Below are 22,412 nucleotides of genomic sequence, written 5' to 3'. Positions count from 1 at the left end.
TAGCCTTTAGCTCTAGATTCATGGAAAATGGAGATGGAGTCAGATTACTTGATAGACCACATGAGATAGTATGTGTTTTTTTCTAAAACAATCAAAATATTAATTTCCCCACCACCCAAAATAGAAGAGATTGCTTCATCTGTATTTTTCTGTCAACTTAATATGTAATATTTTAAAAAGAACGTGTGTTGTTGGACCTCTTCCCATTTTGGTAGTTATTTCATTTTTTTTTTTACAATGATACGTTCCTTCTAAATGACTTAACCTTAATGTCTTTCTGTTTAGCTGGTGTATATAAAATAGAGAGTATAAATTATGGAAATTGGTCATTTCTAAATGATTGAAATTGAATAAAATCTGTCAATATTTAAAAGCCTAACATTTGCCAGCATTTATTATAGACAGCCCTGGAATTCCACATTGAAATGACAATTTATGTTCCTGCCAAAGCTTCAGAGGAATTGATCTCAGGCTAGCTGTACAGCAGCTTCATCTAAGGACCATTTGAAAAATAATGATGCCTGAATCTGATCTCAGGATCAGAGTATTCTGGAATGAGTCCCAGGCATCAGTAAGTCTAATACAGACAAACAAAATATAGGATAATAATAAATATACATATATATATATGTATTTCTTACCATGTCACAAAAGTGGTTTTAAGTATTTAACATGTATTTATATACTGATTTCCAGAACAATTCTATTTATGAAGTATGCACTCTGATTAAAGCTATTTTAAAGCTGAGAAAACTGATGCTCAAGAAGTTTGTTTCCTTGTTCAAGATTGCACAATTTGCAAATAAACACTGGAACCTAGGTGCACACCCAGTAGACTAGCTCATGAGCCCATGCTCTTCAGTCCTTGGGTCTACTGTTTCTCCAAACGTCCTGCCTTCAAGGAACATCAGAATAGCTGAGGAGATAAACAACTATGAAATAATTAAACATTACATTGTATAATACTATCAGCAAGAGAAATAGGATTTGGGGGAAAAAATAATAAAATAATTCTGTATTAGCCGAAGCAGAGGAAGAATGATTCAGTGAGTTGTAACTTTTTTGTGGAGGCCACTAGAGAGAAAATCATGGATCCAATCTTGAACCTGGCTCTGTTATTATTTAAGATAATAGGAGAGGACTATAGTTATTTATAAGCATCTGGTCAAATATATCAGTAGTACTTCCACAGAATGGAATACAACACAGCTGATTAAAGAGTGATACAGATATGTATATGTTGAATGATACAAGTTATAAAATACAAGACAAATGAAAAACATCACGGTTTTGAACTATTAGAATAATATCATCCCTGTTTTTAAAATATGCATACTTTCATATATATCTAGACTCTTTCTGTGAGGATACCAAAGAAACTACTAAAAGTAGTTGCTTTAGGGAAGGGTAACTTTGTAACATGGGAACCAGGTTCAGAGGAAGTCTCCCTTTTCACTATATTCTCTTTTGTACTGTTTGAATTTTGTTGCATATAGTATGCATTTGCCATTTTAAAAAAAGTAATTTTAAAAATCTCTGCTCAGATTGACCTCTTCTGTTATCTGCAGGTTCTAGGACTCCTACCTATTGAGTAGATCCCTAAGAGTCTTTTCATCATTATGGCCCATCATGGATTCTCAACAAATGCTAAGTGTGTGACTTAGCTTTCCTGCTTCTAGTGCCTGCTCTCAAGAAGTGCCAGCACCCAGAATTATTGCAGCTTAGTTGAAAAAATAGGGATTAGAATTTGAAAAACGTGATTGAATCCAAAATCTGCCCCTTTCTGAGTAGATGCTACTTAATTTCTGTAACCCTTAGCTTTTCCACCAGTAAATAGAACGACACTACCTACCTGCACGGTTGCAGTAGGGAAGAAAGGAGGTATTTATTTATTTACTTACTTACTTATTTACTTATAGCAAACTGTAAGTTTCTATAGAAATGCCACCATGCCCTGCATCGAGTAAATGCCAAACAAACATTTGTTGAGTAGAACTGAGCTAGTAAAAAGTAATAACTGTTAATTGAAAAGATAGGTGACATGTATGACTCAATATCAAGGGCTCCTTAACCCTGCTGGACTGTCAGTTAGTTATTCCTCTGTGGGTAAGACTGGTGTGAATAGTACAGCTAGTTCTGGGCAGCTGCCTAATTTATACCTACTGTTTTTACAATATTCTATTTTATTTACATCGATAGTTACAATTACATTGTAATTCTATGAAAATGCAAATGCACCTGGAGTTACAAATTAACGGCCTCATCAATTCACATTTTAGTCAGTACTTAAGCAGAAATGAGCAGGAGTCCAGATATCTTTTTAGAACCAATTGCCACAGTGGCTTTCTCCACAACCGTCAGCTCTTTGCTCTTTAAAGCACTTTACATAGACTTTCCAGGAAGTGCGAAATCCTCTTGTAATTAATTAAACATCCAAACAATTGGTTACTAATCATCTGATGATGACAGAGGAAACTTTATTTTCAGAAAGCTGTATTAGCAGATCATTTTTGCAAAGATGTTGTGACTGTTGCTTTAAAGAACAGCGCTATCCTTAGTTGATCAAGTAGCAGAGTAGTGACATTTGTTGTTCTGTGAGGAGTGTTATTACCCTACTGAAACGATATTGACTTTACTCACAGTATATACTTGACTGGCACCCCAATCACGATGCGTTCTTTTTCCTGCTTTGTCAGTTCAATATCATTCATTTTTTGTTACAGAACTTTCAGATCTTATTTTTTTAGCTCTTATTCAAGTTGTCTTCTCAGTAATTGTTCTTAAATATATTTAGAAATCCATTCTGTGATATGCCTTATGTATTATATTGTGTATTTTACATTTTTGAATAAAACATCATCATTCTAATTGGTAGGTGATAGCTGGCAATGCAAAAAGCATAATTTAATTTTGAGAAAGATCAATTCATTTCCCACTGATTTTTTCAACTGCTTATTATAGAATGAGATTTATGTTTGTCTTAGCCACAAATCATGTTTCTCTCCAACCAAAAACAATTTGACAGATACGTATTGCAAATGGATTGCTCATAATTCCTGCAGACTCAATTGCCCTTAATTTCTGTGCTTTAATTTTTAGATAAAATTTTATATTTATTGCTCATGATATTATTACTGACCCTATTTTGTTCACAGCCAGGAAATTGAAGTTTAGTGAAATCACGTTAGAACTTTTTACATATTCCTAAATACCCTAAAAATTGAATTGATAAGTTACATGATACTCCACTGGATCATGTATACTTTTGGTCTACTCTTTTGTTATTGGAATAAATTTACATGTGTTTTTATACGTTTGTCCTGTAGTGCAAAAATGAAACACCTATGGGGAAGAGTAAGAAGGCTAAAAGTTGTGTATTATAAAATCCTAAACTCCTAATAATACACACATTTGTTATTTCAAAGGATGACAAAAATGAACTCCATACTATAAAGCAAGAAAAGTGTTCAGTAAAAGTCTGTTATTCTATAATTGTCAGATTTGCATTTGATTGTGATCCAAAGATTTCTTCATTTTCACTTTTTGTATTTACCTAATGGAAATCTAACAAGTGTCAATAGATGTAACAATTTGAGGTGTGTGGTAAAAGGTCATTTCATACTTGTTGACCTATCTTTCTTGATTGTATTATTTAGAAATACAAATATTATTTTTCCACTCACCATTCTTTGCTGAAATTTAGTGGGAGAATTTGTGTAGTGAAAATAATGACTAGTATAAATAAATTACTTTTAAAATCCAAAATCAAGTTCATGAGCTCCATTGAAGTATTACCACACACAAAAAAAAATTCTTCCAAATGTATGATGGAGAGTTCTTTTCTATAAGGCATTGTGTTTTGAGTCTTAATCAAGATTAAAATTCCTTGATTCCATGTTATTTCAACATAAATTTCAATATATCACATTATTAAACTATCCTATCACTAACCTTTTTTCATAGACTTTGTTAAAATTCCAGTAAGTCTATTCTTTCTTTACTGTATGTATTAGTTTTCTATTGCTACCATAAATAGTTACCACAAAAACTTCAAAAAACACTCATTTCTTATCTCCCAGTTCTGTGGGTCAGAGGTCTGGGCAGGTGGGGCTCAGCTGGAGCCTCAATTGCCAGCGTCTTGGGCTGAAGTCAAGTTGTCAGATGGGCTGGGCTCTTATCTGGAGCCTCTGGGGAAGATCCACTTCCAAACTCATTGATGTCAGAATTCCAGGCCTTTGTGCTGGTAGCATTGAGGTCTCCATTTCTCTGCCTCTGTCACCTAGGGCATGTCTTTGATCCTTAAAGGCTGCTCCCATACCTTATGTTCCCCACATGACTCCTCCAGCAGTGGCAGGTTGATTCCTTCTCATGCTTCAGATCTCTCTGGCTTCACCTCTCGCAGCATCTGTCTAGCCCTGGCTGGAGAAATCTCTCTGCTCGTAAGGACTGATGTGATTAGATTGGGCCCGCTTGAAAAAGTCCAAGATAATATTTTTATTGTAAGGTCTATCACCTTAATTACATCTGCAGTGTCCCTTTTGCCTTGTTATGTTGCACATTCATACATTCCAGAGATTAGAGTATGGAGTTTGGAGGGCCATTCGCTTACTATACTATGTTTTAAAATTGTCTTTTTCCTCACTTTGTGCTAGGAAATGTCTCCATACATATAGGTAAGCTTAACATTTTGGGGGGCATAGGGTGAGGGGGAATGGAGCCCTTATGAGTACATTTCATCTTGTAACTTAAATATAATTTTTGTACTTGGATTTCAATTAAAAATTGATTAAGATCAAAAATCATGCATGAGTGCTTGAAGCTCAAAATCTCGAAAATGTTGACTGGTTCAGGTCTGTACATAAACCCACCATTCTTACTGATTATTTTTTAGTTCAAAGCCTCATACTAAACGATCCTAGCCCACAAATTTACATTTTAGCCTGTTATTTGACTTTTGCTTTTCTGTTGCATCAACTTTGTTTTTATACTGTTGAGATTTACCACTTTAAACCACAGAAACCATTTCTGTATTTCCTAAGATCGTCTTTCACTGTCATTTGTATAGATTCCAGATATGTCCCCAATAATTCTTGAAAATATTTAAGGGCAAAACGTTCCATCTGTTTCTTCAGTTGAAATTAATTTTTATATCTGAATATTTCTAGAAACTTAGGTGAGAAATTAATGTTAATCATTTTTTAGAAACCCTACTACAAATTCACGTTTAAAAGCTTGCCTCTCTGAATTTGTTTTCTTACATTTTCCAATGCAGGGAATTTACTATTGTCGGTTACTATTTATTAGCTTCACATTAATTCTAATTACAAAAGATTTTATTTAACTTTGATAATTATGAAAGTTATAAATGTCATAATACCTTATGGGTTGTTAAATATGTATGTGATTCAACTAGTTGTATTCATATTCTTTTCAAAATGAACTTCAGATTGTAGTTAATTGAATATTTTGGTGTAAGAGCATATTCTTAGTGAAATTGTTACAGTGGGATTAATTTAGCAGATCAAATACATTAACCATAGAAATCAATGTTTTTTAATATTTCTTTCAATTTTACTTTTATGTATAACTATCTGCAAATCACGACTGTTAGAATCTGATTAGCTTAGAGATATTTTTGTTTATAAACTGTATATCTTATGAGTTGTATATTCTCTATGCCTGAGATATTGAAACTCAAGGGAAAATATTATCAATTTTTATGTACCAAAGTGCTGTATTTGAAGGACATAGGTAGGGAAAGATTTTTCCTATCATGCAGTTTATCTATTCTCAAGGGCCATGTGCTAGTACTTCTGTTTCTGACTCTTTTAAACGTGTGGCTTGATACAGTATTAGCAAGGGATAAATTTTTAAAAATAAGAAATACACAGGAAATCAGGAGTATAGTCACTGACAGATATGGCTCTTTGTACAAAAGAGGGAAAATACATCATAGAGTACTGCATTGCTAGTGCTGTGTTATGGGCTTCAAAATACTGTACATTTCAGATGTGTTTTTTGGTATCTTTCCCCCCATTTCCCAATTACCATCATTTTATTGGTAAAAGTTCTTTTTCCAGGATGAGATAATGAGTTTAATGTTAATGTGTAACTTGCAGAAATCATGTCTCATCTTATACTTAGATCTTGCTGCAACATATTAGAACTAAATGAGGTACATTTATACCCCAAGTCTCTGCCATATTTTGGAGGATTCAGTGTCTCATCTCTCTCATCTTGCTGTTTAGGGATAGGAACTAAGCAAAGTGTTTTATAGTTTGACTTACACTGAAAATCACATTAAGCTATGTGTTTTGTTTAAAGAAGACCTAGAGATTGGCACCTACTAGTGCTCCCACCTATTTCCATTTAACCTGTTTCCAAATGGCACACCTCATGCCGTAAACCCTGATTGGAGACCCAGCAGCCTTACTGAGTAATTTATGTATTGACTATTGCAGTATTCTCACCTGTGCTGCATTCTGTTTTTTACTAATTAAAATTAAAATACAGATTTTATGAATGGCGTTAAGTAAATTAGACTATTAGAGATTACTGGTTAAGTAGACTCTCATCTCACCATTAGCTGGGGAATGTGTCTCCCAGGGCTATGGCTTGGGGATGCAGCTTCTTAAATCACACAGTTGGCTGAGATGCTAAAAATGTTATGGGTGGAGAGATAAATTACTTTAGAAACAAGTTCTTCTTCACTGCATGTACCCAGGTTTTAAAAGTCGTGGCAAAAATAAGATTCCTTATTAGAAATTGGCTTCATTGGAAACATATCAGAAACGCATTTAGTCTGTAAACACAGTCTGTTGAGTACTTCAGCTGCATGCCCCTAAAGGGAAAGTTGTTCCACTTAATCCGCCCTCGTTATGCTTTTGTTAGTAATCTGAGAGGAAATGGGAGTCATGCATCTTCCAGGTCCTTCCCTCAAAATCGTCAAGCCAAACAACAGTGACAAAAGTTTTTTCTAGACATTGATATAAGAAAATATTAAGAAGTAGAAGAAACAAAATAAAGCCAAAGGGATAAACATCGGAAGCTTGCTTAAACAGCTTTAGACCCATATAATTGCTTTTCTGTCAGCAGGATTATTAACAATTTTGGACATTTGAAAATTAAATTAACAGCCTGAAAACATTTTACAGAATGAGCTAGAGCATGATACATGAAACATAATGACCCCACTGAAATTCAGCCAAGCCAATGCAGCTACTCATTTAGACAGAGAAGATAACTAGTTAATCGTCACTGAACAAATTAGACAGAGCAAATTAGTTTGCTACATTCCACAGTCTTAGCTACCAAAAAGAGTATATGCCACTAATTAGGATGAAAGAACTCTAGCATGTTATTATCTGTATATATAGAGAAAGCAAAACTGTAGCTTGAATTGCTTCTATCAAAGCTTGAAGCCTAGGTTACGTAGGGATAAATTACATGTGGAAGAGTCTGTGTGTGTATGTGTGATCACGCACATGTTTAAGTAACAGAAGCCTTAGCATTTTCTTGCACCTTAACCTAATGAAATGTAAAACACCCACACGCACACACATGCACAGACACACACGTGAAATGTAAAAACTTTCTTTAAAAGTTTGATTCCTTTAATTGAAAATGAAAGTAGCCATTTAATATACTTTATCTGGCACAGTATTAAGTTATTTGCTTCTTGTAAAAAGTGTATTGCTGTTGTATGTGAAATAAATATTTGGACTTAGAAATCATATTTTGTAGCCTTAATTAGCATTCCTTTGCTTAATTGTCATTCTCAGCCCCATCATTTCCATTTTTCACTAACTTGAACAATGCTATCTTCTGCTGTTTGCACTTTAATTTAAATTTCTATTAAGGTTTATGAACAGTAATAAGGTCCTGTTTGAATATTCATTAGCTTCTGAATTGTGAGCTATGAAAAGGTGCTTTCTTTTACCTTAATGAAACTGGCACAGCATGGGACTGATCAGTTGTGACATTTGATTTGAGGCATCCAGTGAATTTTCTCATTGTTTATTGACACATCTTGTCCAAACAGCTCCCTCGCAAGTGAGCGGAGTAATGAAGGAGAGAGTGCTGCAGCGGAGTGTGGAGCTTTCCTGGCAGGAACCGGAGCATCCCAATGGAGTCATCACCGAATATGAAATCAAGTATTACGAGAAAGTAAGTGCTAAGAACACTTATGTACAACCATGTACGATGCTCGGTGTGTCTTGTGTCATCCTACTGAACTGTCGACTAAAGCTGGTCATTATAACAGCTATTTGGAGGTACTTCAAAATAGTTAATTTTAGGCACTTTTAATAACCCTCTCCCTGAATCTCCGGTTCATTATTATAATGATAGTTTCTGTGTATTAAGTTTTTGTGTTACACAGATGAAAATATTCCACTAGTATGTTTAGGTATTCAAGTTTTGATGTCCTAATGATTAGATGTAGGATGTTTAGTACCACAGAAACCACAGAACCCAATGTGGTATTTTTTTCCCCTCTGTGTTTTTGAAAATGTTTCTTTTAGGGTGTCTGTTTGAGCCCTTGATGATTTATTTTATGTATGTGGTTTCGGTGATAATGACGTGACCTCAAGTAATTTTGATTTGAAAAAAATAAGAATATTTTCTGTAATAAATGTGTAGTGTTCTCCAAACTTCAGAGTCAGGTGATAATATTTCACCCCTTTAAATTCCTCCTGAAATTTATTTCATATATGTTATACTAATTATGTCTATTACTTCTTTATACCCTTCTCTCCATGAAAAAAATAGCATGGCTAAAACTCAAGTACTGCCCCTTTAATCCCCTATAAGGGCTAAATTTTAGTAAATAATGACATATCTCAGTGTATGAGTGCATTTATTTCTGACCCATCTAGAGAAAGATAGACAGAAAGACAGACACAACCCTGTTCACAAATTATTTTCTAGGCTCTACCTCTCAGAAAGACCTGATTCAAGGTTTGAAACATGGAAACTATTATTATTACTAATCGTAATAATAATAATAAGTGTTACTATTGTTGACTTAATTAGCTGAAGTACTCTAATATACATAACCATTTTAACCATTTAGACAGAATTTCAAAATGGAAACATAAAGCTTTGGAAATATTTGGGGACTGAATTGACTTGATTGAATCATTTAAATGCATACAGTGCCTTGGCAATAGACACTTTTTTTTTCACTTTGATGGAAAAACAGATAGTTTAAGATTAGTTTCAACGTTCAGATTGAGTTTACAATATTTTTACTTATTATTTACTTATTATTTCCTTAGCCAAAGTTACATTTTAAATACCTCATTTGTGTACCAGAGAATATATTTCTTGTCTCAGCAAATGTATTTCTAAGGGGATCCTTGTTTTTACTGTTGGGTTTGTTATGTCTGTTTTCCAGTGAACTCTGACAGTTATAAGTCCCTTCTGAAATTTCATCAGGTTTCAAAAGCAATGAAATACATTTAAAAAATATAAGTTAGGTGGTAAGTGAGAGTAAAGTTTCTTACAATGCAACACAATATTTTGCAAATCCTTTCTCTGGAATAAATTTGTTCAAATAGTTACTTTTCGATTTTACATGACAGAAACAGTGTATCTACATTCACTGAATTTTACAAATTACAAAATAATCTTACAAATAATACTATTGCTTTATAATGTATGTAAGCCTGTGGTCTAATGTTTATATCATTATGTCTTCTAATATCAGTTATGCCTAGTTCTTTTATTTGAGATAAATATATATTTATAATATCAACTCTCAGTTTTATAAGTGATTATAATGAAGACAATTACAAGTCAGCTTCACTAAATCCAGTTTAAGTATACATTTATTTACGCTTTTGCAAATATCATCGTGAAGGTAAATCAAACAACCAAACCAACATTTTCAGATTTCACTGAATAGTTTTATTTCTAGACACAGTTGAGCGCAGGTATTTATTATTGAACAAGTAAGAACCCATCTAGAATTGTATATTTTGATGAGTAGTTTTTATAACTTTTTTCATAAACAACACATTAGAATCATATCAACTAAACTTTACATTTTTATTAATTTAACTATTGTTTTGATGGAGTGTTTTATATTCTTGATTTTTTAATTATTCCATTCTTAAGCTTATCATATGTAATATGATGAACACACTTTTAAACTCTACAAGCCTCAGTTTTCATATCTGAAAAATGGGGAAATTGAACTGAGATGTTTAAAATATTGCCAAATCATAAATTATATGATAATTTAAGTTTTATATTTGACATTAAATTTTATATTACTAGTTTTAACTTCAAATGCTATTTTGTGAAATGTTTTTTTGTTTTGTTTTGTTTTTGCGGTACACGGGCCTCTCACCGTTGTGGCCTCTCCCGTTGCGGAGCACAGGCTCCGGACGCGCAGGCTCAGCGGCCATGGCTCAAGGGGCCCAGCCGCTCCGCGGCACGTGGGATCTTCCCGGATCGGGGCACAAACCCGTGTCCCCTGCATCGGCAGGCGGACTCTCAACCACTGCGCCACCAGGGAAGCCCGTAAAACTGGTTTTATTCTGTGAAAAATACATTTTTTTTTAGCCGCACCGTGTGGCATGCACGACCAGGGATCGAACCCGTGCCCCCTGCAATGGAAGCACAGAGTCTTAACCACCGGACCGCCAGGGAAGTCCCCTGAGAAATGCAATTTTTAATGAAAACAATTGATATGTCACTATCTTGGTGGTATTAGCTAAGTTTCTTGATTTTATAGATTTCTTTATTTTTAGCCTGTGGCTTTTTGCTTGTTGAATAACATTCAGGAACAGTATTAAGAGAACCACATTACGAAGTGAAAACCTCTGCTAAACTGTAGATTTTACAAGTGTACTTATGTTTTGGTCAAAAGGACCTTTGATTATATTTATGGCTAAATAGTTCTTGCCACTGTGCCCTCTACCAACAAAGCAAAGGCTCAAAACATCATAAATGTTTTAAAAAAATTATTTCTCTTTGAAATTTATAGAACAAAGGCATGTGCTCAATTTACATTTTATATTATCTGAGAAACAACTCAGTGTTCCAATATTCCACAGGGTACAATGTAGCCTTTATAAAAACAATGCAGCAAATTGAAATAAATTGCAAGAATTGGCTGTCAAATTGCCTGGTTGCAATCACAATTAAATATTCCCTGTATTGTTTCTAGGATCAAAGGGAGCGGACCTACTCGACATTAAAAACCAAGTCCACTTCGGCTTCCATTAACAACCTGAAGCCAGGAACAGTGTATGTTTTCCAGATTCGGGCTTTTACTGCTGCTGGTTATGGAAATTACAGTCCCAGACTTGACGTTGCTACACTAGAGGAAGCTACAGGTAAAATGTTTGAAGGTAATTACCATCTTTGGTTTGGATTCTTACTCTCTATAACTCTGGCATATTTTCTTTTCAGTACTGGGGGCGATGATTTAGTTCAAGATGATTTTTACTTTTAAAGGTGAATGTCTATGCATATGTATATATATATTCTTTGTAAAGGTTATTCAGAATAATAATTTAAAATTTCCAGTTTTGTTTTGTGATGTTATACCCTTGTGACTTAAATTCGTTTCTTTAATACAAACTGGTTTTATTTTGAAAAGATGAAGTCAGAAACAGAAGCAGGACTTGTTCAAATGTGTATTGATACAGACTGTTTTGGTACACCCCAAAATAATCTTACTCTAGTTGTCAAAGCTGCCCCTAAAATGAAGCCAAATGAAGCCAGGAAAACTCCCAAATGAAGTCAGGATATACACCAGGGTGGGCCAGAGAAAGGTGGTTTATAATAATCATGGTTAATTCAAGCTACTTACCTTTTAGCAATGATTTCAAAACTTGCCATTCAAGAAGAAGATCTTAGACCTTGTCATTCTTTTTATTTTTGTCATCTTTTTATGAAATATTTCCAACATACTAAATGACATATTTAAAGTATATGTGAAATATTAAGAAGAATAATTAATTGAATATCTCTGTATCTACCACTCACCTTAAAAATAGAACATTAGCAATATCTCGAATCCCCTTTATCACTTTGTGTTTTATAAGGCAGCATAGGAACATAACAAAAATACATGTGTCTATAGTGTATCACAAATAAGCAGATGTATCTTAGGATGCACGTCCCAGTCTATTGTCAGAGTGCAAGTTTAGAACAGCTTGAGTACCTCTGCTGGTTGTTATTCAGCTAGGTTGAAGCCTCAGGGTGTGTTTCTGTGTTTTGGAAGTTCTTGATTTCTCTCGATATTACTCAGGCTCAAGGTTCACCAAGCTGTTACCTCCTCCTCTCCTTACCAATCTAGTGTTCCTGTGGAATTCTACACAAATAGTAGCTAAAAAATATTATATGATTTTCTTTTCTCAATTTTTAATAGAAAAATTTTTAAATAAATTAAATCAATACAATTTTGATCAAAGAGTTATTTTGACTTCGGGAGAATATTTTTCTAGCTCTTTTAAAAGGTAGAATAAATTGGTAAATTCTTTTGCATTAGCTAATGCTTATTAAGTCTGCTAACAGTAGTCTTTTTTCAAAATATTTTGTTATATTTTTAAATTAAGCAGTAACTCTCAGAGCCTCAAATAATAAAACATATGTTGAAATAAATTTGAAGTATAAATCGTCTATATAGAATTATAGACACAAAAGTCATCAATTGAAAAAGATTTCACATAATATGATGTGATAAACATTGCCATTATTCTTTGTCATCTTTTTTAAATGGAGTGTGTAAGATTAAAACTGAGAATATCTAAGTTCAATGGCCCCGAAAAATTACAGTGTTTTACACTAATATTTCAACATTTAAACATTTGAGTGGTCTTCTGTTAAATGTGTTGCAGTAGTTTTTCATTTAGACTGATCTCTTGATATTTTACTTTGTAATTTTTAATATAATAAAACAAACTCTGTTTTTTCCATATTCTAATAAATAGTTCAAACTTAAAGAACCATCAATCAGCTATACTTACCCAAACTTTATTTATCAGTTAAAAGTGTAGGCTTGAAAACTTTCAAAAATGAGTTTGTACATTTTCCTGACTTCATAAATTAAGAATATTGGGTCAAACTATTATTTATTAGTGCTGAGGTTCATAGATATTATTTTCATTATTTAAAAATGAAGTAACTAACCCTCAGAGAAATTGAGATGAAGTAGTAGAATATGAATGAGCACATGAAATTAATGTTAAAAATGAATTTTGCATTAGAAAGGATTTGGTGATTTTTTTATGATCAGAATATTCTCTCCACTGGAAGGTAAAGTTGATGAGAGAACAATCCATATCTCCTTTTCTTACTTTAGTCTTGCCAGTGCCTAATATAGTGCTTGAGGCATAGAAGGCAGTCAGTAAGTAAGCAAGAAATGAATACCTCACAGTCATGAAAAGAACAGATTATCAGGATCAGTTAGAGCTAATAGATATATTCCTGGTTTCACATTTCAGCTCTGCCATGTCCATTTGTGTGACTTTGGATGAGCTACTTCTCTGTGCAAAGGTTGCTAGGATAGGGCTTCCCTGGTGGCTCAGTGGTTGAGAGCCCGCCAGCTGATGCAGGGGACACGGGTTCGTGCCCCAGTCCAGGAAGATCCCACATGCCGTGGAGCGGCTGGGCCCGTGAGCCATGGCCACTGAGCCTGCACGTCTGGAGCCTGTGCTCCACAGTGGAAGAGGCCGCAACAGTGAGAGGCCCACATACCGCAAAAAAAAAAAAAAGTTGCTAGGATAGCAGTACCCAACTCTCAGAGTAGTATGAGGGTTAAATAAAGTAATGTACACAAAGTGCCAAGTACAGTGCCTAGAACACAGACAGTCTTGAATGTCAGCTTTTCTTATTTAGGACAGCCATTCTCAAGCCTTTTGGTCACAGGAACCCTTGCAAGCTATTAAAAACTATTGAAGATCCCCAAATAGATTTTGACTATTTGGGTTATATTTATTTATGTTCACCATTTTAGAAATTAAAACTGAGAAATTTTTTAAACACAAGTATACACAACACACATTTCGTTAGCCATCAGAGTGATATTATCCTGTGTCATGTAAGTTCTTGGGAAACTCAATTGTGCACCTGTAAGCATGTGAGAGTGAAAAAGGCAAATAACATTAAATGAAAATAGTGTTGACCTTGCAGATTCCCTGGAATGTTCCTGAGGAACGCTTAGGGTTTCCCAGACACCTTTTAAGAACTACTGATTTAGCACACGTTACTGTGCTAAGAATTAGGGATGTACAGAAACACATGACACAATTGATGCTCCCAGTTCTGAAAGAGAGAAACTTGTACACAAGTTCTGACCATACAATTGAGCACTGGTAGAGTGCATGGCCCAGTGCTATCAGAGTGTCAGTAAACAGTGATCCTCTGTGCTAGGAAAGAGGGCAAGAAGGAAGATGCCACCAAAGAGAAGCTACCTGAGCACTGTTTGGAAAGAGAACTCAGATTATTCCATCGCACATACATCCAAAAATCTGCTTCTGCACAAAGCCAATGCTACTGTTTTCACAATTTTTAAATCATAGTGTAGTGATTATGACACATATAAATTACTTTTAAAATGTATTATCCATGAATTAGATGAAAATATGAACCATAAATTTTGACTATGTTAAGATTAAAGTGTGACCCTGAATATATATAAAAACATGTAAGTAAATAGTCACAACCTCTAATTCATCATTCACCTGAGTTCAGTTTTCTCATTGGAGTTCTGTTTCTGACGGTATGAGCAGAACAGAGCCTAAGACAAGCAAAAAATTAGACCCACGGGACAGATTGAATGAAAACAATTTCTACACATAATGTGTTTAATTTTTTCCTTTCTCATGAACAAAACTACTCCATTCTTTTTCCTCTCTTAATATATATTAAAAGACAGATAAAAACAATAAACAACCAAACCAAGAAAAATACTTGAAGGCATCTTTTCTCTGTTTAATCATAATAGGCTGTAATTCAGAAATTAAAGCTGTAAAGTTGCTTTCTTTTTCTTCTTTTTCTTTTTCCCTTGTTTCATTCCCTCAGGGAGCAAATCAGCAGGTGCTGAATTACGGAGTGTGTATAATACCTCTTTTCAGAAACCAATACACCAGAGCTATATTTACTGTTTTTCAACATAAGAGCTACCTATAGTTAGCATAGGTATACAAAATTAAGAGATGAGTTGTCAAAGGAGGGAGAAGTAGATAAACTAGAGAAAGGCCAATCAGAAAAATGTATGCTTCCTGTTGGGACAAGACACACTCTGCCTACATAAAATTTACTGCTCTGGAGAGTGAGTCCCTTGCCACACCAAGAAGGAGTAGTATTTTCCATCCTACCTTAAAGATTACAGCTGTTGATTTTTTCAGAAATAAGCAAACTATATTAGTTTGATATTATATGATTATCAATTTGCAACTGGATCAGCGATTGGAGTATATATTTTCATTGTGTTGCATTCTTTTGATTATTTTATGAAGTCTATACTGGTATTGAAAATATAATGCTCTGGGGAAAATGTGACAGTTGTGAATTGCCAGATAAGTAAAACTTCACTAATTTGGAAAAAGGCCGTGTGACTCGATGAAGAATCAGAATTAGAGGCTGCTTTTTTTTTTTTTTTTTTCTTTTTGCGGTACGCGGGCCTCTCACTGTTGTGGCCTCTCCCATTGTGGAGCACAGGCTCCAGACGCGCAGGCTCAGCGGCCATGGCTCACGGGCCCAGCTGCTCCGTGGCATGTGGGATCCTCCCAGACCGGGGCATGAACCCATGTCCCCTGCATTGGCAGGCGGACTCTCAACCACTGCGCCACCAGGGAAGCCCAGAGGCTACTTTAAAGGACATATAAACATATACTGTTCCCAAAGAGACTCTCAGAAAGGTTCAGCTGGGCTTGCCTTAATGAGCGTAGAAGAATCACTTAGCATTGTACAGGAAGCGACTACAATTAGATAATGCAAAAATGTTTTTTACAGTGCTTGCAGAAAGTTAGCCCTTTCATAAATAGCCTAGCTCTTAAACTCTCAAATGTGTATATTGCCTACTTTGTCAAATTAATACCAGTAATTCTCTTCGTTTTCCTTAATTAAGGTGGATTATAAATTCATAATGATTTACTATGATTACATGATGAATTTTATTCTATATTGATGATATGAGAGATATATCATTTAAGGTGCTTTGAAAAATGCTGAGAGTATGTATTTGGGTTCCTTTTTTACACACCAGGAAAACAGACACGGAGGGATCAAATACCTCACTGAGGGAAAAATAGGGATTTCATAGCAATTGTAGATGAAAGATCTTTATCTCTTGATTTATAACTAAGTTTCCAACAATTAAGCAGGAGATAGCCATTCAATAAGGCATTTTGTAGGGATCTTTTCTAGCTGAAGAATATAAAATAGATGAAAGTATTGTCCTTACCACTTATTTAAAATGCAAAAATAAATGTTTATTTAAATTTATGTTACAATAGAATGCATTTAAATTCAAGGTGAATTTAATAGCATAGCTGTCTTGTTTATAAGATTTTGTTTAACCTCTCTCAAGTGCTTGCAAGATATTGAGTGTTTTCTTGAGCTTTTTTTTTTTTTTTTTCTGTTTATAGCTACGGCAGTCTCCAGTGAACAGAACCCTGTTATTATAATTGCCGTGGTTGCAGTGGCCGGGACCATCATTTTGGTTTTCATGGTCTTTGGATTCATCATTGGAAGAAGGTAGAAGACAAAATTTGTTCTAATCTCTAACATAAAATGTGTTGGCTTTTCAGAATTATGTCAGCCTATTACTTATTGTTTAGTTTAGAATGTTAAATAGGAAATGAAGACATTTGTTGTCTCATATGAAACATTGAAGGTCAAAAAATTTCCATTCTCCCAAGGTCAGAATGTAGTGTGAGCTTGATCATTGCCTTTAGTTTAAGAGGAATGAGTATTTTAATTGCTATTGGGTGACTTTTTATTAGCTATTTTCAGAGTTAGATTTTTGTAATAAATATAGAAGACACCTGGGGAAAGATTTACTCTTAGTTAATGGTTTGTGGAAACCATTTAAAATCTGTTGTTGTTGTTGTTGTTTCAGAAAAATATATAAGCAAATATTCACTCATTGATAAATCTAAATCTATGAAATATGTCCCTTCCACAATGTCTCACACAAAGACTTTATATTCTCTGCTTTTTTTAAATCATGTGAACTGCTATATTATTATTGAGTTCAGAACTATGGACAGAAAGTTTATGTATTTTGTTTATAGCTCTAACTAGCATGTTGTTAAGTAATTAAGGTATATGATACTGAATTTTAAATATATAAAGTGAGATTATTGGTTGAGAATAATCATCAAAAATCTGATTTTTTTCCAGGCACTGTGGTTATAGCAAAGCTGACCAAGAAGGGGATGAAGAGCTTTACTTTCATTGTAAGTGTTTGGCTTTTCTTTATTATTATTTACCCCAATTAATACAGAAACCTGGTTGTTAATATTGGCATGAATAAATTCCTAATGTATCAGGCTTGAAAATATATCATGAGCTCAAAATGTTACTTTAAAACATTTGAACAAGATATGCAGAATGAAGATCATATGATGTGAATTTTTTAAAAATATATTCAAACATGTAATCTCTCATAAGAAATTTTAATATAACTGCAAGGATATTCAGTAGCTTTTATGTCACAAATGTTCCTTTTTCAAACTTTGCCCAAGTGTTTCATATCATTCTAATAATGATTGATTAAATGTTGCATGTGCCCATGTTGTAGCTCAGGAATTCATTTCAAGTTAGAAGGATAGGCCCTTCTTTTTCTACCCAATGAGTGATGATATAATGAAAGGCTAAGCTAAGGAGCCTCTTTCTCTCCATCTACTGTAAAATGTCCATCACAGATGATATTTCAAGGGACGTAAATAGTATAATAATAGGATTCAATCCTCTGATGTTTTCCTGTGGATCTGGGCTACCTGATTCTTAAAAGTTCATTTTAGAAATAATATGAGAAGAAAGCTCAGGGAACCAAAGAAAATAGATGCCCGACTGCATTAATCTTATCATTGTTGCATGTAGATGGCAAGTGAAAAACTGAGAGCCATGCAAGTAAATGTTGACTTCTTTCAGTCAAAGTAAAATCCTAACAGGGAAATGATTTTAGTTCTGATAATTGATGATGCTTTTATCCAAACCCATTATTCCTATTTTTAATCCTTGAAAATATTGAAAAATAATTTTATTTATTATTTTTCTTAGTAACCATAATCTTTATGAAAATTTCTCATGGGGAGATAAATTTCCTGTAAATGGCATAAGAATTACATCTATTTTTGTGTTATTTATCAAACTCTTATGTCAGTATCTAAGAAGATATTGTCATATACCCCTTCTAAAGTCACAGGAGTATGTAAGCATCAATCAGGGAAATGTGTGGTTGAAAAAACACAAATTGTGAACACCATTATTATCATGCCTAAGTTTCTTCAGTGTGTTATTAATTGTTGAACCAATAGTTCCCTTAACTTTAGTTTTCAAAAGAAAAGTGGTTTTACATATTACATATCCAAATTGATGATGAAACTCTGTAAAATTCCAACCACTGATGGCAGGAATGGTATTGGGACACTAGAAATTATAGTGAAAGGTAATGACCAAAGGGCGCTTTATCATGAAGTTTAAGTTTCAAGGCCCCTCACTTTCACAGACTCCTTTCAAGGCCCTGGAATAGCCCTAGCAAGTTAGTGTGTAGAATATTTTTTCTTAAAGAAAGTATCCCAAATTGTAGAAAGTTCAAGCCCCACAAGACTTAAATCTGCTCCTGATTATGACTGAATACATGTGATTCTGCCCCTCCCCCCAGGATGATTTGATATGCTCCCAATGTCGGTGCGTCCTCTTGCTAATCTGGCAGTGATTTTGTGACAAGTCCCAGTAATGAGAGTACCATAGGCCGTTTACACCTAGAGGATATACAGAAAAAGTGGAAGTTACATTTTTTTCTCTTTCATGACATGAGAGAATACTTTTAACACTTCCCCAGACAGAAAGGAGAGGATCAAAACTTGAATGCATTAATTTTTGTATCTAGTTTAAAATGCATATAGAAGAGTGACATAAGACTATAGTGGCTGGAATCCTTGACTCTATCCATATGTGAATAATGTGATGGCAAAATCATTTAATAATACCTTAATCAGTATGTCACTTTTCTCTTCTTTATTGAGGATATCTGAGACATCCCCAAATGATCAAATGCTGCCTCTTAGTATTTTTTTACTTTTAGCTTGCAGGTTAATGCTGAAGGTAAAATAAAACATGGCTTACCTAAAACATGATGTATAGCCTAATGCTTAATTGTCATCACTCAGTTTTGATATTTTGATGCCATACCCTTTTTTTACATTTGACATCCAGTTTGTAATTAGAAAAAAATAAAGCTGCATGTGTTACCTGCTAACATAGAAAAGATAAGCTTGAGGTATATGTAAACAGTTTTCATCTCTAGAGCAAAATATCAGTGGTGGTTTTAAGATGTTTAACATTCATGAGAAATGAAAATGAGACATTAAAACCCAAAAAGCTCATACTCTTAAATCAGGAAAAACAATAGACCAAAATATTCAGAAATTACATCAAAATTTTTCTTATTTTAAAGCATCCATTTTGAAACGAATAATGAAAAAAAATATAAAGTACACTTAAGATGTCCTATCTTGGTAAATCCTTTATATTTTTGAATTACCCTTTTTACAAGGATACCTTTTCTTGTCATTTGATGAGAACCAGGCATTTTATTTGATTTTATGACTGTATTTACAATACGTAAAGTACAACACTGTGGTCACCAGCTATTTACAAGTTGGTGTCCTTTTATTCCTTTAGTATACAGACAATTTCCTTAGGTGCTAAGACACCAGATTGAATTTTTACAGAAACATGAAAGCAACCATTTTACTAGCTTTTAGAGCACTGAATTTAATAGAATGTCCAGTCATTTGTATCAGGTGCCCTCCACTCTCCATGGCCCCAAGTGTTACATTTTAAGATATAAACACGATGGAGGAGTTTAGTGAAGCAATTCCAATTTACATTTTGTTTCCTCCTACCATTTCTTCTAACAATGTCTTTGAATCCAAGCTGGGCAGTATTTCATGTTTTTATGCCAAAATTGCTCTGGCCTGTCAAAATGTTTTATGACAGCTTGAATAAAGAACCATCAGAGACCCATTTGAGATGCAGAAGGCTACCTCCAATCCAGCTTCCTTATCACAAAACCAAACCAAAAAGAAAAAAACAAAAACAAAAAAACAATGAAAGAAAGGAAGAGAATAAAAAGGGAGAAGATGGCTCATTCTCCATCTGCCTACCAATCTAGGAGGTTAACCTATTGTTTTCTTCCCTTCTCTCTTTTTCTCTTCCCCTCCCTTCCCTGTACTCCTTTTTCTCTCTTTTCTCTTTCTATCCCCTCTCTCTTTTCTTCTTGTGTTTTTTTTTCATGTTCAGCTTTAGTAACAAATGAGCATCTGTCAGTTTTATAGACTGCAACAGTAATTGTTTAAGACAATCAATTTTGGATAAACAATCAACTACAGCAGAATAATTCAAGAGTTTTAAATCCCATTTTTCCTTTATACATTCTGCTTCTTTTTGTTTGTTATATGCTTATTTTAAAAATATAATTTCAATTTGATGTGATGACATAAGCACAGTTAGGCTGCAGTGTAATACATAAAGAAATATATTGTTCTCCAAATAGTAAGATTTAATGAAAAGATTGTTCAGTGGCTTTGTTAAAAACAATAAAGTTTTTTTGAGGATATAGTGTATCTTTTCATTGCATTAATATAACCAAATATATGCCTATCTATCTTATCTTTGTCTTTAACCAAATGATTAGATTTGGAATACATTATTGTAATTGATTTAAACTTGACATAGCATTTTCTGTTACCTGCATGCTTCTGGGTGCATTTTAAGAAGATTTTAACTTTTAAGATGATTCTATGTTGTTTGAATTTTGACTACCTTTTCTGAGGCATATTGGCTACCTCCTCATAGCAGTTAAGATCTTCCAGAGCCTTATAATTGAAAGTTCATATAAACCATTCCTCTTTCAAATTACTGTCATACATGGTTAACAGATCCCAGGAATATTGTAAATTTTCTAACTTTACTCTGCACTTTGTACATCTGGCCTCTATTGCCCTTCAAGGTGAAGAAGAAACTGTGTCATAGTAGATTTCTCTCTGGTTCTGTGATAGCAGTCCCTCACATCTTGTATTAATTTATATGTCTATGTCAATGGTGGTTGGTCTTTAAAAAAATAAATCAAAAGAATAAGTAAGATGTCTAACTGTTTTTAATATTGCTGTCAGTGTAGTAAGCTACCTGTAAATGAAATGTCTTCTTTTCCCATTGTATTAATTTGATTGATTGACTGAATGATAGATTTACAAATGTGTTTCCAAGTCCATTACAAACCTCAGTATGGCTTGAACTATGCCATGATAGCAATGAATTTAATTAAACCTCCAGTCTGATAAGAGTCATGTCAGAGAATTTCGGTGATGTCCTTTGTTGATTTACTGGAAAAGCAATTCAGTTAGTAAACTATGAGCTGGATCCTATGTTACCTATAGAAGCTTGCATATAATACCTATACTCCCACAGACTGAAGTAGTCTGTTAAAACTGCTGTGAATCAGGTGATGTGGAAGCAAGTTCACTGTTCCAAGGAGCACTCTGCATAATGAAATTCCTGGGCTGACTGCACAATAAGTGCTTTGCTTCATCACAGTCATGCTTTCTTACATCATTACAGTTAAATTTCCAGGCACCAAAACCTACATTGACCCTGAAACCTATGAGGACCCAAATAGAGCTGTCCATCAATTCGCCAAGGAGCTAGATGCCTCCTGTATTAAAATTGAGCGTGTGATTGGAGCAGGTAAGGTTGTTGTAGCTTCCTTGTTCAGCTGTTCCATTTAGCCAAGATCGAAAGTCATACATCATAATGACAGGCAAATAATTATAACTCAAGTATAGAACCTTTGCATTTACCTGAACTGTTAGAAGCAATGAGCCTGTACTTGTTTATGAAATCTTAAGAAAAAAGTGAAAAAGAAGCATGTAGTGCAGAGAATCGTGTATCTTTTGTCTTCTGTTGGATTTTTAAGATATCGTTCTATTATAAGCTATTTCATAATAGTTCTGGCCTGTCCAAGAAATGACTTCGTATTTAAAATAATTAGAATGTCCCGAATTTTGCTGGAATATACATTTCCTCTGCCTTGATTTACCACCTTCCTGCTAAGCTTTAGGTATTAGCTGTTCTGCTGTGTAATTCCATGTAGAAAATTAATATGTATGAATTACTTAAAAGGAGCATTATTTTCTATGGATACAATGTATCTTCAGAATAAT

The 22,412-nt window shown here is 34.1% G+C and overlaps 1 protein-coding gene across 4 annotated transcripts in view; it reads left to right on the top strand.

Moving 5' to 3' along the window:
* Positions 1–22,412, top strand: part of EPHA7 (EPH receptor A7) — a 165,816-nt gene that overhangs the window by 127,346 nt on the left and 16,058 nt on the right. Inside the window, exons 6-10 of one of the 4 annotated variants that reach the window (XM_081251359.1) lie at positions 8,042–8,166; positions 11,177–11,345; positions 16,608–16,716; positions 17,365–17,420; positions 21,823–21,936. In XM_081251359.1, the coding sequence (XP_081107485.1) occupies positions 8,042–8,166; positions 11,177–11,345; positions 16,608–16,716; positions 17,365–17,420; positions 21,823–21,936 (573 nt within the window). Of the gene's footprint in view, positions 1–8,041; positions 8,167–11,176; positions 11,361–16,607; positions 16,717–17,364; positions 17,421–21,810; positions 21,937–22,412 lie in introns of all 4 variants that reach the window. The other 3 variants (XM_081251358.1, XM_081251357.1, XM_081251356.1) reach the window with 3 other exon arrangements.

Source organism: Mesoplodon bidens (genome assembly GCF_964165515.1).
Source record: "Mesoplodon bidens genome assembly, chromosome: 12".
NCBI lineage: Eukaryota > Metazoa > Chordata > Mammalia > Artiodactyla > Ziphiidae > Mesoplodon > Mesoplodon bidens.
This window is presented reverse-complemented; position numbering and strand designations above follow the sequence as displayed.